Genomic DNA, 18,886 nt, shown 5'->3' with positions numbered 1-18,886 from the left:
CGACGCACCGACCCCAGGGGGCTGTCGCTCTCCCAGGCGACCGCCCGGCGGTTTCTGGGGAGGGCGGCGACAGGGGACGCCCGCTGGCTGGCCGCTCCCCGCTCCCGGCCCCTCCCGGAGAAGCTGCGCGCTCGGGCGGCGCTCGGAGCCCCGGCAGCCGCAGGTGCCGCCCGCCCCGGGCCAGCCCCGCGCAGCCCCGCGCAGCCCCGCGCAGCCCCGCGCCCGCCGCCGCCCACCGCCGCCTACCGCCGCCCGCGCCCAGACAGGTAGGCGCGTTTTCCATGCGCTCTCCTCCGCTCCGGGAGTCCCTCTGCTAGCCCCAGTGCCCCGAGTGGAAGCACCAGTCCGAGCTTCTTGAAGGAGAGAAGAGAGAACCAAGATCTAGGTGAGTGGTGGTCTAGATTTTTATTTTTTAAAATAAACCTGCATGTTCAGGGCGCTGCTGGGAAGCTAGGAAGTTAAAGGGGAAGAGAAATAAGACAAAGACAGGCGGTCAGGACAAGCCACCACAACCTGATAGGTCTGGGATCGAGCCCAGCTTCCTAGTTACTGTGTACCCCCACCTCGTCCGCCAGCCTCTCAGGGATTCAGGTCCAGACCTAGACAGACTTCAATAAACTGGGTGGAGGTAAGCGCGCGAGGTGTTTCGGACCGTTGCTCTTACCCAGCTTCTAAACCAGCAGAAACTGCCTTTGATGGTTGGCTTCATCTCCACAAGGATGTTTTCCCCAAGCCCGAAGGATTTGAACATTTACACAGAAAAATAAAATGTGGTGCATTCGCACCATGGACTGCTCTGCGGCCCTTAAAAAGCAGAAGTCAGAGCTTCAGAGACCAGCATGCCTAGGTCACAGAGGTGTCGTGGTAAATGATCACAGTAAGATGCAAAGTGTACCGACTCATCCATGTCATTTAGGGGACTTATTTTAAAACACATTGCATGTTGTAAAATCATAGAAAGGGGACTGTAAAACATATACTAGATTCGTGATTGTGTCTGTCTTTGGGAAGTGTGAAAGGGGAACTAACTTGGCAGGAGGGTTCAGGTGGAAATAATGTTTACCTGTAATTTTTAATATATAAAAATGAGGAAGCGAGGTGGATGAAATCAATGTGACAGAGTGGTATTTCTCACATTGTCTTTCTTGCTGTGTTTCTGAGTGTTTCTTAGTTTAAGAAATTCTGTGTTTCAAATGCAGACTAATTTCTGTGCACACCCTGTGGCAGCGAACCTAACAGTTCCATCAAAGTGGCAACTTTCTCGCATCACAACATGGGTTCTTCAATTCCTAAAGACAACACCTCTTACCTAAGTGGCCTTAGCTGCTTAGAAAAGCTCACCTGTTGACAGCCCCCCAAAATGCAGGCCAAAGATCATACGTTGGCATGAGAGAATGAGTCCGCGATGAATAATCTGGTAACTGGCCAGGTCAGGGTAGAATCTAAAAATTTTCTGTGTCCTTATAAGACACATTTCTTTTTCCCTTAGATTTTTCTATGTTTAGGATGTTGGTTTGCATGGGTCGTCACTGTCCTCTAGACATCTTCGGACGATGCTCGTTTCACTCGGCAGACTCAGTGCCAAGAGGTCAGGACAGGTGTGGGTTTGGCGGAGGAGAGTCCTGTAGCTCCTCTGGGCCCCATGCAGCAGGATGGGAAAGACGTGTCTCCATTTTCCTGCCAGAGACGGTTTCTTTCTTTCTGGATATGAGGGAAAATTACCTAATTCGGTTATCCCCTTGGGGAGAAAAGAGGGAAAGACCGTTCTAAACTGGATGGGGTGCATTAGGTCCAATGGAGAGGTCCATCTACCTCGTCTTTCCCCAAACAGACACAAAAGTGGTTTCCTGTTGACATATGTCCTTCCCGCTAAAAATCCCTGGATCTTTGGTGAACAAAATTGTCTGCACATCAGGATGGCACTCTGAAATGTGGCAAATTGTGATAATATTTCTCTCTCTTTCTCTGCCTTGACAACTTGCAAGGTCAATGCTTGGTACATCTTATGCTACAGGAACACAGGCTACTTGAGAAAGCCTGAGGAGTGAAGAAAAATATAAGAATGACAGGATTGGGGCGTAGTGTGAATATTGTGTGTCTTGAGGTTTTACGCACAAAATAAAAGAGAATGTGATCCCGGTCTACAGTGTTAAAAATCTCAACTCGTTAAAATCATTGTTCTCTTTAGGACCAGTCTTCTCTAATGTGATCTGTGGTTCAGTCTTCCCACTATTCCTCGCTTATTCTGGGCTCTAAATACAATAATAAAACACACAGAGCACCCCATTTGCTACTCCCTGACCCACAGTGAAACACTAAGGGCATCCCACTTGCTTCTTCCTCATCCCCTTTTGTACTAAAATTAAAAGCCCTTTGTTTTTTTAGAGAGCATATAGAGTTGAGGTCTTTCTGTCCTCCTGATGTCAATAATCCCCTCCGGGGTTACTCCAGCCACCTGTTACCACCTGCCCCCACCCATACCATTTAATTGGTTGCTTCCTAATTGCTGACTCTTTCTTTGCTCTCCATTTAATGATTCTTTTTAAAGTCCATAGGGCACTTTGCCAACAGTTGGCTTTTAGTATGAAAAGTAGCATTTCCTTAATGAGTCTGCCTTCCAAATGCAGTCTTTACTTACATTTTCCTAATGGGAAAATGAGCTTTTCTTCTAGACTTGCCTAGGATCTTCTCAAGTTCTTTTTCAGTAACTCATCCTTCCCCCAGGTTTGCTTGGGACATTTTCTTAAATTCAATCTCTAATCTGTATTTCCGTCATGTGTGAAAAGTCCAAGAGGAAACCAGTGAATAGATGTCAAAAAATCATATATAAGGAAATACAGCTACTATTAAAAATAGTATTCTAGAGGTGCCTGGGTGGCTCAGTTGTTAAGCGTCTGCCTTCGTCTCAGGTCATGATCCCAGGGTCCTGGGATCGAGTCCCGCATCGGACTCCCTGCTCCGCGGGAAGCCCGCTTCTCCCTCTCCCACTCCCCCTGCTTGTGTTTCCTCTCTTGCTGTGTCTCTCTCTGTCAAATAAATAAATAACATCTTTAAAAAAAAGTATTCTATTCTTTGCAAATTATGTGCCAGACATTGTGCTAATTGCCTTACAGACATTATCTCATTAACTACATCACACGAGCCATATCTGTGCCATGCATGAGATTTGCTGAGACCATATAGCTGAAATGAATTTTTAAATACTGTTTTGTATAAAATCTGGATCTTCACCCCTTTTTTTGTCAGATCTGAAGATCTGGCCCCTGGGCCCATGTTTCCACTTGGCAACAACCTTTTAGATCTGAGAGCAGTGACTTCTTTTAGATGGAGCCTGGATTCTCCAGGTCACCGGGGTCCCCACCAGGCACTGATGTCTTCCACCTGGTCCAGTGTGTGCACCTGCATTTCTGCCTGGCTCTTGTAGGCATGGGAGCTTGTGATTCCCAAGGAAGGCACTGTGGTTTCTGCCATCTTAGAGACGAAAGGTCGAGTAACTGGCCCAAAGCCATTGCTGGTGTCCGTTTTAGAACGAGTGCTCGGGATGCTGCCTCTCCTGACCATTTTCAGGGAGAGTTTTCAAAATGAACAAAGCCATAAAAGTACATTTTTTCAGGGGTTTTAGCTCTTACATACATCCCTTTATTTGAGTTTCAGAGTGGCCAACAATCATGGACCACTTATGCTGTGAAAATACTTATAGGTATTGTCCCAAATCACATTTAACTTGCCTTTGAGGAGAGGATCATCATCAACTTCAAGTTCAGGGGAAGGGGGAAAAAAAGAAACACGTTTAGTGAAATTCAGCAGTTTGCTGGTGAGGTAAAGCCCAAACTCAGACCTTGTTCTTTTTACATTGTCATATCTTCCAGGGTAGGAGGAAAGAGGTGGGAAATGTATTTTTATGACCAAAAAATTAATAAAGTTGTTGATCAAACATCAAAAAAAAAACCTTAACAGATAATATATTCTTAAAAATATGGAGAGTCACAATATTTTTATTATATACTTGACCAGATTTTAAACTTGTTTTCTTACTTAGAGAAATATTTTGCTCCCTTCCTTCTTCGTAAGTCTAAGACCACTCCCCGTGGGGCCACGTGGGGGGGTCTCCCAGACACCTATTGTTCTCAGTGACTTGTGAAATTATCATTTTCAATCACAAAAAATTCTGCTCTAGGGGCGCAGATCAGATTAATATTGCAGCCACAGTTCTGTACTCAGGGTTCCTAGGGCACACTATATTGTAAGGATGCCATTTCTTCTTCTCTCCCAGGTATCGAGCTAAGGCTTCCAGATCTGTTTCGAGGGAAGATGAATGTTTCTGCCAGGAGAGTTTAACTGGAGGATCTGGGTCTGGGCAGACTTGAGCATGGGAGCCAACACCTCAAGCAAACCACCAGTGTTTGATGAAAATGAGGATGGTAAGAAATATGTGATAACTGTATATAAAGTATAGAATTTTGCAGAATTCAAATATAAATACCTTGTTTCATAAGTGAGTCACGGTCTAAGACTTAAAAAAAAGAGAACTACAAGAGTAAGCGTGAGGACCTTAGAGGCTAATAGCTGCCTTTTACCTTCCACTTTCCATGAGACCTTGAGCAGTTTTCTTAATTACGACTATACCAATACCCTTTGTCCAAAGGGAGCTGTAGATGGGCACCTGGTGGATAGAAGACCTTGAAATGAAATGATTTGTTGTTCTCTGTGCTGTTTCCCTGACAGCTGGAGTTACCCCTACTGCTAGTTGTTGTAGAAGATTTCTTGTAATACCAAATTGCATCTGAATGATAATCAATACTCATTATATTATAGAGTGGAGTCATGCAAGTAGGAGCGTTCTGAGCTTCTACCAGGCATGCTTCAGGGTCCTAGACAAATTTCACAAGGCTAGGTCATAGGAAAATGAATCCGTATTATTGGAGGAAAGGGAAACTTTCAAGGTCAGGCTCAGTAAGAAAAGAAATAAAAGCAAGGGGTGGGCGCCTGCGTGGCTCAGTTGGTTAAGCGACTGCCTTCGGCTCAGGTCATGATCCCGGAGTCCTGGGATCGAGTCCCACATCAGGCTCCCAGCTCAGTGGGGAGCCTGCTTCTCCCTCTGACTCTCTCCCCTCTCATGCTGTTTCTCGCTCGCTCGCTCTCTAATAAATAAATAAATAAAATCTTTAAAAAAATAAATAAATAAAAGCAAGGGTTTTCCTGATTCCCCTGCCATCCCACGGTGAGGCATGTCAGAAGAAGACATGTGCCACCCCATATCACTCTTCCTTCCTAGAGTGGAAGCCAGAGGCCTCTCGGAGAGAGGGAGTTCTGTTGATTAGACCACAAAGGAAAAGAATGATGAACTGAAATTCAGGAGTTCTGAGCACTGGTTCTACTCCGAGCTACCTATGGGGTTCAAGAAGTTTACTTATTCACTCTATCTTCAATTTCCTCAATTAAGTGAGAAGATAGGGTAAACTTGAAGGTTGTTTTCTCTCTCTTTTTTTTTAAGATTTTATTTATTTATTAGAGAGAGAGCATGCACATGCATGAGGAGAGGGAGAGAAAGGGAGAGAATCCCAAGCCGACTCTGCACTGAGCATGGAACCTGACGTGGGGCTCGGTCCCACAGCCCTGAGATCATGACCTGAGCCAAAACCAAGACTCATATGCTTAACTGACTGAACCACCCAGCACCCTTTTGAAGGTTGTTTTCAACTCAAAAATTTAGTTTTGAGATCCTAAAGCCACTTTGCAAAAATTATGAAGCAGCATCTAAGTCAGCCAGGAAAGTCTGTTGTGTTAGAAAGTAAATGTGCTGAAAAAGAAACTGCAAATAATGGTGGCTCAAACAAGATGGATACATTCTTCTTTCTCAAGTAACAAAACAGGTAATGTCAGCAATGTGTGGCTCCAGAAGGCTGCTCCTGCAAGCCTGCTTCTCTCCTGTTCTTCCCCCTCTTAGTGTCACTCTCACCCTCCTGCCCCAGGACGCTCCCCACATCGGCATTCCAGCCACGGGGAAGGGGTCAAGTTGGGAGACTGAGCCCACTTCCTCTGAAGCCTCTGATCTGGCTGTTGTTTATCACTCTGGTGGGCAGGGCCATACCCAGTTACAAGGGAGACTGGGAAATTTAGTTTATTGTTTTATATGGCCATGAACCTTCTAAAAATAAGTTCTGTTCTGTTACCAAAGAAGGGGAGAACTAGCTGTTTGACAGCTCGTTATCAGAGGACAACTAGAAGCTTGCTACCATCTCAGTCTTGGGTTCTTTGGATGGACTCTTCTAAACACAAATATCTGACTGTCCCCGGATGCCCTGTCCCCAGTCATTTACTGTCAAGTCAAAGGTGCATCGTTATTACCTGTACAAAGTGTTGCATGGGAACTCTGAATTACACATTTAGAAAATGGTCTTAGTAAACCATTTTTCCACGCTTATTTCTGTCACCTGGCTTTGCTTTATCCAGTAGTAAAGGCAAAGATCTAAAGACCAGTGATGTTACTTGATTTTTCCATCTCTAGAATGAAATGACAAGTAGGCTTGGATTTCACTTGTTTGGTTCACTGTACTCCCTGTGGATTCAGAGATAATGTTGGGCATGAGGCCGCGGAGAAGAGAGCAGGAAAGAGAGGCCACATTCATGTTTGTAACTTGGGAGGGATATAACATTTTAAGGTATTAGGATAGCCTTATAATGAGCAAATAGAGAGCTGTCTCAATTTTCCTTAGTTCAGCCAGCCTTTCTTCTCATGACGTGCCCAAGAAATCTGGACACCCAAAGTATTGAGGCAAATGGGAAAGAAGGTACCACTTTATGAGTACCTTTGGAGGACTCTGGAGTAACTAAATTGGGGTAAAGTTAGGCCTGAGGAGCAAGGCTGTATGTATGTATATATGTATACATATATATGTATATATAAGATTTATTTATTTATTTGAGAGAGAGAGAAAAAAAAAAAAACATGCACGAAGGGGGAGGAGGGGCAGAGGGAGAGAATCAGGTCAGGGCTCGATTTCATGACCCTGAGATCATGACATGAGCCAAAACCAAGTCGGACGCCCGACCAACTGAGCCACCCAGACACCCCACAGGTCCTTCATAACCCCTTGTAGGTCACCACCTTTTAGTTGTCCAGCCCCCAGCCCGGTGAGGTCAGCCTACCGCAGTGCCCATAAAGAGAAGAGCTGAGCACAGCAGTATGTCTGTGTCCCCCAGGGGTGAGGCTCTGAGTCTCTCTATGCACACAGTTGCCAGGCAGAAGTAGAAGGGCAAATCCACCTACTAGGAGCCTGTCCCTCTGCTGGACAAGAGGAAGAGAGCTGGAAACAAATTGGCCCCAGCCGCCATTGTGGAGCTCATGTTCTGATGGTGGAAGGCAAACAATAAACAAGTAAACAGATACATAAACAGACAACTTGAGACAGTATTCAAGTGCCACCAAGGTAATGACTCAGGGATCTTATGCAGAGGGACAGGGTGATGGTGGAGAGACCTCTTGAGATAGAGTATGGTCAGGGTTGGCCTTTCTGAGGAGGTGACAGAAAGACAGGAGGCCTTTCTGAGGTGAAGCCTGAAAGATGAGAAGAAGCCACTTCTGCGATGACATGAGAAGAACAGTTCAAGTACAGGAAACTCAAGTCCAAAGTCCAAATAATGACAAAATCGGAAATAAACAGTTGCCCGTATCTTAACATTCTCATGGATATGAGTTTGTATATTATGAAAAGGGAGTGTATTTAATTGCCATATTCACTTGTTTGTTTATAAGATCACTGAGTTTTGGGAGGGAAAGAATGACATTCTGAGCATTCATATTTTTTTATCAGTGAATTCTATAAAGTTGATTCAACTCCTTTCATAGCTCTAGATTGAGCGCAAGGTAAAATTTTATTTGACTGCTGTAAAGCTTCTGACCAAGAAACAAAAACAGCAAAAAGCACTGACTAATCAAAGAACATTAATGCCTACATCATTTTCTATCTCATTTTTATATAAATAATCAAACTGGGCCAGAATCTAGGGCACTTAAATGAGCCAATTTAATTATTTTAAAAATATTGCTGAAAGAATCCCAATACGTGATGAAAAAGTGTTGAGTATTTCCTTCAAAGTATTTGCTGTTCCCAGTATACAGATTTGAGAAGAAAATTTGAACAAATTTTCCCAAACAATATTTCAAGATTTCTCCTGGAAAAGTGTTTTGATTCGCTTTGAGGGTAATTAAGGACTAAGATGTTACCGGGTGTCCAGTAAAATATGCTGTTCTTGCGGGAATTCATCCTGACATTTTGTATTTCATGTTGTTCCATCTGATAGTGAACTTATAGAAACATCCTCTGAGCTGCTTATGGCGATCTACATCAGATGGAAACAAAGTAGATTTATAGTGCTGTTGAGTAGAATAAGATCTGCTTCTCTGATTACTGTCATCTTTTGCAAAGTAGATCTCGAATTATGCTAGTTTTGTTTTGTTTTGTTTTGTGGCCTACCTTTCATATTTTAGTACAAATCTCCGTCCTAACTACTTTTTTTTTGTTTTGATAAAACATGCATAATAAAATGTACCATTTTAACCATTTTTAAGTATACCTACAGTTCAGTGGCATTAAGTTTTGGGCAACACAGGGGTGCATCATCTATCTCTAGAATTTTTTCATCTTCCCAAACTGAAATCTGGTACCCATTACACAGTAACTACCCTTCCCCTCTCCCCTGGCCCCCTGGCACCCCAGTCTTTGGCAGCCATCTGTCTACTTTATGACTCTGTGAATTTGACTAAGTGGGATCATGTAATATTTGTCCTTTTCTGTCCGGCTTATTTCACTTAACATAATGTTTCCAAGGTTTATCCATATTAAATCATTTATCAGAATTCCATTCCTTTTTATGGCTGAATACTATTCCATTACATGTATGTATCACATTTTGTTTATTCTTTCTTAATCAGTGGACATTTGGTTGTTCTACCTTTGACTATACTGTAAATAATACTCCTATAAATGTAGGTGTACAAATATCTGTTTGAGTCCCTGTTTTCAATTCTTTCAGGTTTATACTTAGATGTGGAATTCCTGGATCATGTGGTAATTCTTTAATTTTTTAAGGAAACACTACACTGTCTTCCACCTAATTAGGTTTTGTGTTTTGTAATCGAAGACTGCTTAGCATAGTTGGTGAAAGCACGGGCTCTGCTAGTAGAAACACATATACACGGGTTTAAATCTCAGCAGCACCATAGACTGGTGATCTAGGTGTTTCTACAAGAAAAATCAAAGGAGACATGTTCTGATCACCCATCATCAAACACAAGAGTCAGTTTGACTAATTATAAAGTGTTCTGAGGGGACTTGAAATACCATGAAAAAAAAAGTCCCCAAACCTAAATAATTACTAGTGAATTAATGTGGGGGAAAAAACGCCTTCCTATTCTGCAAGTTACTGAACCTCTGTAAAGCTTCAGTTTCTTCCTATATAAAATGCAAATGATAATCGGGCATCCTTCCTTGGGTCATTGTGAGGTTACAATAAAACAATGCAAGTAGAACACTCAAGTAAGGTAAACACCCAATTAATGCTAGTTATATCATTATTTACTAGCAGAATCTCTTAGCATGAGCTCTTTGCTGTACTTCAACTTGAAAAGGAGCAAAATTGATTAGAATCAGCTCTTGTAGATGCCATAGTTAATATGACCCATTCACAATTCTATCACTGAAATTGAACTGACAGAATGGCAGATTTCATGGATTCTCTGAAAACCTATATAACACCCTTTAAAAAGAAGCCAAGTTAATGACTTCACAAAACCATAATCTCATCTGGCTTCTCTTCCATCTCTCCCCTGGGGTGATTGTATTTTCATTTAAGACAAAATCAAAAACTCAGTAGGCTGAAAAATCAATAAACTTTACTTTTTCTGATTTAAGCCCAAAGCTGACTAGTTAAATAATCCCATTTGATCAACAGACACAGTGACAAATGCCCTCCCCTATACTCAACTACTACATGGATACTCTGAGAAATCATTAACGATATGAAAAGACATTGTAAGTTTCCTGAAAGTAAAGAGTAGGCTTGTGATACTTTTTAATGTTTGTAACTTTTTCTTTAAATCTGCTTTATTTCCTCTGTCTGAACACAGTGTTTTTGTTTTGTTTTGCTTGGGCTTTTGCGGGGGGGGGGGGGCTTGTTTTTTTTAAAAAAATCAACATTTGAAAAGCCTGATCATTGAGGTTTTCAAGGTGATTTAGGCAAAGAAACTCTTGAATAACAGGGGAAGGTAGACTTGTTTATAATTCAGGGCCTAGCAACAGGAGAGGTCTTGCAAGCTTTGTTAATAGTATGTATTTCTAAGCATATACAAAGAATATAGGGGTGATAAAATTGATGTAATTAAGCCAAGAGACAATTTTCTTCTGGAGTGTTATAGCTAAGAAAAGTTGGCTTTAGGTTAAAAGCTGCTACAAAAAGTTCATCCGTGCCCTGAGTTTGCAGAGAGAGCCAAATTATTGCATTATTCTTTGAAACTTGCTGAAAACTCAGTGTTCTCCTTTGATTTGGCAACACTTGTCTCCTAGGATGTGTGACTGATTCCATTTTTCCTACATCTTCTTTGGTGGCAGAGGCAATGGGTCCTTCAAAATGTTGGGCCAAAATATTTGACCACAGATTTGCAATCCAAAAGAAATGGGAGGTTACTGAATCGATTCCAGCAAGGAAGGACTTTGAAAAATCTCCTTTGTATAATGTCTATGCATTGTGTTCTGTACCCAGTTGGAGAGGCAAATGAATTTCAGACTTTCCCCTCTCAAACGTGAGTCCTGTTGTCTTATATTATTCACTATTTTATATTAAAATGATTGGGAGAGTATAAGGAGAATTTCTCTTGTGAGAATTGGCTTCTTAAAAAATTAAGGCATCTTGGACGGTCTAACATTTAGTTAAAGCATCTGTCATAAATAACCTCAGCCCCACCGGTTTATAAGAATGGGTGCTTATGGGGGGCTTTATTCCCCCCATTCCACGGGATTGGAAGAGTCAGGGAGAAACTAGACAGCCAAAAAAAAAAGATCTCCAAGACTGCTAGTGCTTTTGATTTGCATGTTTCCTGAATGTTTCCTGAGCAGTGAGTTAGGAATACATATTTAGGAGAATCCACTTAAGCTAATGCAGTAAAGCTACATCCTGCCTTCAGAGATTCACAGTGCTTATTAGCATGTTAAAGACTCTGAAAAGTCCTATAATATTGAAATCTCGGGATTCTGATATTTTTCAAACTCATTTCAAAATGAAACCATTTCTGTAAAAAATCTTTTAGTATGTTGTGACACCTCATATTCTGGGGATCTCAACTTGGGAAGTGAAAGGTCATGATTATATCTCTTCTTTCTCTGTTGGAAACATGGTCTGTTCCCATTGATTTTTCCCCCCTCTGGTTTAATGGCCGCAGATTATGACAGGCGAAATCTCTACGGCTAAAGAGTGATTATGTTCTGCAAGGTTTTCTCACCATGAGTTCTTCATGGAGCACAATTCATGTTTACTCAGGTTAATGAGTTAAATACTAGGTAGCTCTGTTTTACTGCGAGATGTTGGATGTTGCTGGTCCAAGTAGGAATTGGATTTGGAAACAGTTCATTTATTCTTTATTGCTTTTTTTTATGAAAGAACATTTTAGTTCAGAGTGTCTTATGAATAAATTGTGGTGTGTAGTTGCTTAGTATTAAATAACACTCAAGTTATGCTAACTTTTTATTTTTATCCAAAGCTATAGACATTTTTTTCAGTTTTCATCTTGAAACTACCTAGATTGAACTCACTAGGTCTGTAAGCTGGTTTCAGTGTTCAGAACATGTGATTGGTACTCCAAGCCTACTGTCTCCAAGGAGAAAGGCAGTGAAGGAGGATCCAACATCTGCTGAATGGCCTGGCCGCTGCCAGCTCAGTGACCTGCGTGAGTCATCAGTCTACCAGTTGAGGTTCTACGCATTATACAAGGGCTTCAACTGTGCATTGCTGTGTGACCAGTCTTGGAAATTGCATTTGGAAAGAGCCGCAAAAAGCCAGTGATAGAATAATATTCTTGTTAAACTGGGACAGTGAGCCCTGTTTCTATGGTGAAAAAACTGAAAAACTCACGGTGATAGATTTTGAATTCAATAGACCAGCACTTGCTTTATTTTTTTCCTCTTAAGCTATTTCTTCTTCCCTTTCTGGAGTCATATTTACAGTAAAATAAGTCATGTTAACCTTGTTTTATACTCGAGTAGCCTGTGTTTTTTATTTCTGAGAATTACTTCACATAGGGCTTGGCATCCTTTTTGTGTGATGGGCCAAAGAGTAAATATCTTACATTTTGCAGTTCAGTCTCTGTCACAGCTACTCAATTCTGCCATTGTGGCATGAAAGTAGCCACAGATAATGAGAAAACAAATGAAGGTGGCTCTCTTCCAGTAATATTTTATTTATGGGCACTGTAATTTGAATTTCACATCATTTTCACTTGTCACAAAATACTCTGTTTTTTTTCTAAGCATTTAAAAATGAAAAAGCCATTCTTAGCTTACAAGCCATGTAAAAATAGATGGTGGAATGGATTTGGCCTGCAGGTCAACCCCTGATCCACAGCATCCTGCAAACATTTATTCACATGTTCTGTGGACCCCTCTCATATCCATCCACATGGCCCTCTAGCTTTAAACTGAGAGGCCAGGCAAGGAGACTGGTATCTGTTCTCCACAGATGCTTAAAGTCACTCTTCACTGACTCTCTCTTGGTTGATCAGTGTGAGCCAATGGAAGTATACTTGGGCCAGAAAATCAACTGTTACAATGGATCAAAGGTATTATGTTTATAATATATATTATTTGAAAGTCATACAGACTAGGTTCAAATAAATGGGTGCCACCCTGTAATTCATCTGAAATATCACTAGGTGGAATTTATTTCCTATTAGGGGCATTTCTTCAACTGAGGGGCATCAAACAACCGGGCGGTGTTGATCACCCCCATTCTACCCCATACTGTTGTACTTTCCAGTTTAAGGAAATAGGCAGTGTATTTTTGACTTCTGAGCATATTCATGAATTGGGGTTCAGGCAGCAGGAAAAGAAGCCGTTGGTGCCCGTTGCTTGGTCTTGGCACCAGTAATGGGTGTCAGTAAATCCCAGACGCCCTGGGGCAGAGTTTCATAAAAAGGAAGTGCTGACTATGCAAACAGATGCCATCAATTGGCCTTGGAGGCTGCTTCTCTGGAGAAGGTCCAAATACATCTTTAAAGGACCTGCCAAGCTCCACATGTATTAGTGGCAACCATTTGCTGCCAACCATTTGGGAAGATTAAGGGTTAGTGAGCCAGCTAAGTAATTTTTCATCAGGGGATCACAAGTGATATGTTCTAGAGCTGACCTTCAACTTCAGCTAGTATCATGGTGTCACTTATAGGCTAAACCAGTGGCTCCCAGACACCCTCTCTGGACAAATGCCAACCTATGGCAAGGCTTTTCTTCGTCTATGGTGAAAGGAGAAAAACGAGGGCAATGCAATAAGCTTCTCAGAAAGCTTATACCACTAAAAATTTCAGTTCTAAGATTGCATGCTCTCTTGTGTGTGTGTTTACTGTTTAAGGATTGTGGAAATAGAAATTTTTTTCCATAGTGAGAACTCAGTAAAGTGACCTGCTTTTCCGATCCCCAGTTTTCTTGTCTGTAAATGGGAGCTCATAATTTTATCTGCCTCATACAGTTTTTGCGGGAATAGAAAGTGATTATCCAGGGGCAACTGGGTGGCTCAGTTGCTTAAGTATCCGACTCTTGATTTCAGCTTGGGTCATGATATCAGGGTCATGAGACTGAGCCCCACGTCAGGCTCCACACTCAGTGGGGAGTCTGCTTGGGATTCTCTCTCTCCCTCTACCCCTCTCCCCACTTATGCTTGCACACACACGCACTCTCTCTCTCAAATAAGTAAATAAATCTTTAAAAAATAAAAAAAGCAACTATCCATAAGAAGTATATAGCATAGTGCCTGGCACATAGTAGCTGCTCAATAAACGTTAGTAATACCATTATCACATTATCATAATCACCTGAATTTTTTAATGCTCTTATATGGCAAGTAAAATATAAAATCTACCCAGTGTTGGTTTTCCTTTTCTCCTTAAGGTGATGGGATTTTCCCATCTGTAACGTTCGAACGTATAATTGTAACTTTCAGTGAGTTCTATGTAGATCATTTACTTAGGTGGCTGAGGTCAAAAAAATGATCTATTTCCATCAGGACAGTATTTAAGTGAAAGACGGTTCTCTGGGCACTATAGTAGTGTAGGAAGGGAGATGGGAAGCTGAGGATTGAGTCAACATTTATTTTCAGTATAAAATAATTGAGATTCACTGATGATCTGAAGGGGGGTAAGAGGGAAAGAACAAAATCAAGAATGAATCCTAGGTGTTTACGTGAGTAGGCAGGAAGATGGCTGTGACACTTGGCTGACATGAAGGTGGGGCACTGAGGGGTTGGGGACATGTCCAGGCATAGTCACAAGTTCTTGTGAGGGCACATAAAGTGACCGAGAGACTCTAAATCATGGTGTCAGTTAGGACTCTGGGACTGAGCAGCCAGTGGTTAGTGGGGAAGCCCAGGCTAGCGGTCTGAGGATATGGTTCTCAGTTCTATGGGGACTGAGGAGTCTGGGCTGGGAGAGTATGTGGAAACAAAAGCGGAGAGGACCCCCATTATTGAGAAGTCAGGCAGAGGAAAGCCATCAAGCTAAGGAAAGTGAGAAGCGGCAGCAAGTGAGGAATGAAAAACCATCTATCCTGAAATTTAAGAGAGAAGAGTCTTTGGAGAATGAGGGAGTAGTCACTTCGGCTGAATGCTCCTGTGGGTTAGAGGCCAGTGAGAAATACCTATGGGATCAGGCAAGCAGGAGGAGACTGGGGACATGGACGAAAGCAGCTCAGTGGGACGTGGGGACATGAGTCAGACTCTGGGGGTCTGGGGGGTGTAGGGGAGGCAAGGATGTAGACACAGCAAGTGCCATCAACTCTTTCAACAAGTTTGGTCTAAAGGGGAGCAGAGAAATGAGCCAATAGCTAAAACTGAATATGATGTGAAGGCAGAAATTGTTTTTTAAGAGGAGATACTAAGCTAAGACTACAAGTCTAAGCTCTCTACCAATATAAAGGGAAGAAACTAGGAAATCATGTGAGCAGGAACCAGGGCTGGCTCCAACCTAGTGGGACCAGGGCAGGTACACAGGGCCTTGCCTTCAGAAGTCTCTCACACTTGGGTGGAATGCCCTGCAGTTGCTGCCTCTGAACTCTGACCAATTTTATATTTGAATTTGTATTTGTGAGGTCTGATGAGACAACAGATCATGCCACAGGGGCTTGAGGGCTAGGCTCCCATGCTGCCCCCTCCCCAGGAAGGGTTCTAGGTCAGTCGATCCTGGTACCACCTTCACCTCTGCCACCCTCCATCTATGACAGAAGTCTGGGTGGTGAAGCAAGATGCATGGGGTGGGCACCCCTGTGACATACCCAAATGGGGCATAGTGGTGGCTGTCATTGTCCCAGGCTGGCAGTTTGTCTGGGAGGTAGCCAGCTAGAAACTGTCTCTTGGACCCTCACCCATCCACATCTTCCTACCCAGATAGTAAATATGTCACCTTGTTCAATTTGGAAGCAAGTGATGTGAAATGCACTCAGCACACAGTAACATTCTTGTTAGGAGTCATGGGAGAAACCAACAACCATCATGCACTTTATCATTGGCTCAGTGTGCAATTTACGCATGGCAGGACCAAAGCATAGGAAAGATGAAAGCACTGACCTGAAATCAGAGAGCCATACAGCTAGACCCTGAATCTTTTCAAGGAAACTCTAGGCCCAATGTGACCTCTACCTTCACCTCCGCTGGAACTCACAACTTATCCCTTAGACCACATGGTTACTGAAGTGTTAGGGGTTCCACATATTATACTTTCCCTTGTCTGGCATGAATTATGCAGTTCATCACTACTCTTGAGCTTTGCTTGTCTTCTGTTCATCAAAGACAATAATTACAGTGATGTTCATGTCTTTCTCAATTCATTTTACCATCATCATCACTCATTTTTCAACCTGTTTATATCAACCGAATTTGTTTGACACCTGGTGGGATAATTTTTATTTACTTTTACAAAATACTGAAGTCATTACCACTTTGATAACTTTTTCATTTTCTGTCCAGGGCATATATAAATTACCAGAGAAAATATTCTAAACTCAGGCTTCGTTAAACATTAAGAAAATTTGTTTAATTCTTAATTCCTAATTGTCAACTGGAATTGGCTTGCTTTCCTCACTGGGTTTCTATCCAAGACTATGGTCCCAGTATTCCCTATGGTTCACATTTTGTGGGGCTATCTAACATAAAGAGAGATGAACATTATTGCAGCTGTTTTTAAGAAGTACGTATTTAAAAAAAAAGGAAGTATGTATTTAAATGTGCATTTAAAAGCACATTTTATACCTATAAAATTAGTACATCTGAGTTATAGAAAGCTTGGAAAATATAATTAGGAAGAAATAATTACCCATAATGCCTCAACGCATTGGTCACCACTGATAACATTTTAGGGAGTTTGCCTTTGCAATCTCCATCCTGCATCCTTCCTGGCATCCCTCATCCCTCTCACTCACTATGCTTTTCTTCATATTTGTGGTTTTAATGGACTGACTTGTTTTGTTGTTTTTTCCTATCACTAGAAAAAAAAACCTCCATGAGAACAGGGATTTTGTCTGTTTTGTTCACTTTTATATCCTCAGTACCTCCTTGTTGAATAAATGAATACATTAATAGTCTTATCTTTCTTCCCTGTGTGTAAAAGGCTTCTGATGTATTTGAGATGATGCACCGTATACATCCGTATCTTCATTTTCACTTACATTGTGAGTAGCTTATCCCAGTTGTGTAAAATTTGTTGATTCTTGAAAGTATAATTTATTTTTTTAAAGATTTTATTTATTTATTTGAGAGAGAGAGAACACGAGCAGGAGGAGGTGGGGAGAGAGAGAAGCAGACTCCCCATTGAGCAGGGAGCCCAACATGGGACTCGATCCCAGGACCCCGGAATCATGACCTGAGCCGAAGGCAGACGCTTAACCTACTGAGCCACTCAGGCGCCCCCTAAAAGTATAATTTAGTGTCCATGAAATTCTGCAACATGGACATACTATGTTTATTTAAATGTACAGTTTTAAACATACCTAAGTTCTAAGATACAAAGGAATTCTCAGAGTGCAGTTGCTTTTTTGTGATGTTGAATAGTTGTTTAATCCTGAAAAATATTTGGGTGATCAGAAGGAAGAGATACTTATTTTGGAGTATTAAATTATTGTATATAAAATAATACTCAAAGCAGTTTGGTTGGTCTATTTAGACAGGATTAAGTATATTATGTAATAAATAAATAAATGATAAATAAACTTGAATGAGGTGTGAAGGATTTTGCAGCATTTGTTGAAAACTGACTTTTTTAAAGAATTTTTTTATTCTGGAAAAATACCACATAAAATTTGTCATTTTAAATATTTTTAAGTATACAACTCAGTGGTATTCACAATATGTGCAACCATCACCACTATCATTTCCAGAACTTTTTAATGCTCCCAAAAAGGAACTTTGTACCCATGAAATACTAACTCTCCCATTCCTCCTCCCTCTAACCCCTGGTAACTCTATTCTTTCTGACTTTATGAAGTTGACTCTTCAGAATACATCATGTAGGGGTCATCATATGACATTTGTTATTTCAAGCCTGACTCGTTTCCCTGAGCATGAGGTCTTCAAGGTTCCTCAGTGCTGTAGCACATGTTAGAACATCATCCATCCCTTTTGATGGCTCTATACTCTTCTACAATCCATGTATACCACATTTTGTTGATCCATTTATCTGTTGATGAACACTTGTGTTCTACGCTATTATGGATAATGCTGCATGAACACTCAACATTAGTTGAGTGTACAAGTATCTGTTTGAGTCCCTGCTTTCAGTGCTTTGGTGGATATACCTAGGAGTGGACTTGCTGAGAGAGAACTCTTTGAGTTCAACCATTACAGGTATCTACCATGTGGGTCTGCACTTACCCCTCACGTGATGGTGGAGAAATGAGCTTTCTGTTCCCTTCAGCATACTTTTCAAGAAGGAACCCTGTAGTCATCTCAGGACTATGTACCTGAGTCCTTAACTCATACATCACTGCTAGACATGCTAGAGCTTTGGCTTATCCATACTGAAGGAGCTTCTGTCTGCCTCCAAAGCCCAGTGACAGTGTTTGACATTTACAAGGTACTTGCTCATCCTTTTCTAATGTGACTCTTTGAGTAATTCTGAGATATGAGGAAGAAAGTGATCATCATCCCCTTATTCGGATAAGAATACGAGTCTAAAAATGGTTTTTAAAAAACACTAGCCAAAGTCACTAAGCCAGTAAGTAGTAAAGAGATGGCTGTTTCTGGTTCCTAATGTTAAGTTCTTTTTTGTAAAAAACAAAACAAAACAAACAAACTCTATCCTATGAATGAGAAAAAAAATGCAAGCAAGGCTTCAGGGGAAGATGATGAGTCAAACACTTCCCTCTACTTCCATACCCTAAGAACTGGCAGCGTCATGTGCCTCTAGAAGGACAGGTGAAGGGGGAGGTCTAAAATAAGGAGGATTGTTTGGATAGCTGTATAAAAATTGATACTGTCCCTTCCACCACTTTGTCAAAGAAAGAAAGAAAAGAAAGGAAGGAAGGAAGGAAGGAAGGAAGGAAGGAAGGAAGGAAGGAAGGAAGGATGGAAGAAAGAAAGAAGAAAGAAAGAAGGAAAGAAAGAAAGAAAGAAAGAAAGAAAGAAAGAAAGAAAGAAAGAA

At 41.5% G+C, this 18,886-nt stretch overlaps 1 protein-coding gene across 2 annotated transcripts in view; it reads left to right on the top strand.

Moving 5' to 3' along the window:
- The first annotated feature begins 232 nt into the window (after positions 1–232).
- STK32A (serine/threonine kinase 32A) overlaps positions 233–18,886 on the top strand; it is a 129,928-nt gene continuing 111,274 nt past the window's right edge. For both annotated transcript variants that reach the window (XM_025892420.2, XM_073905551.1), the window contains exons 1-2: positions 233–385; positions 4,274–4,421. In XM_025892420.2, coding sequence (XP_025748205.2) covers positions 4,316–4,421 — 106 coding nt within the window. In that variant the 5' untranslated portion in view covers positions 233–385; positions 4,274–4,315. The remainder of the gene's footprint in view (positions 386–4,273; positions 4,422–18,886) is intronic.

The sequence above is a fragment of the Callorhinus ursinus genome, unplaced genomic scaffold (genome assembly GCF_003265705.2).
Source record: "Callorhinus ursinus isolate GAN/ISIS: 27379988/994484 unplaced genomic scaffold, GSC_fseal_2.0 scaffold23, whole genome shotgun sequence".
Taxonomy (NCBI): Eukaryota; Metazoa; Chordata; class Mammalia; order Carnivora; family Otariidae; genus Callorhinus; species Callorhinus ursinus.
The sequence above is the reverse complement of the archived record's forward strand: the minus strand, read 5'-3'. Positions and strand labels throughout refer to the sequence as shown.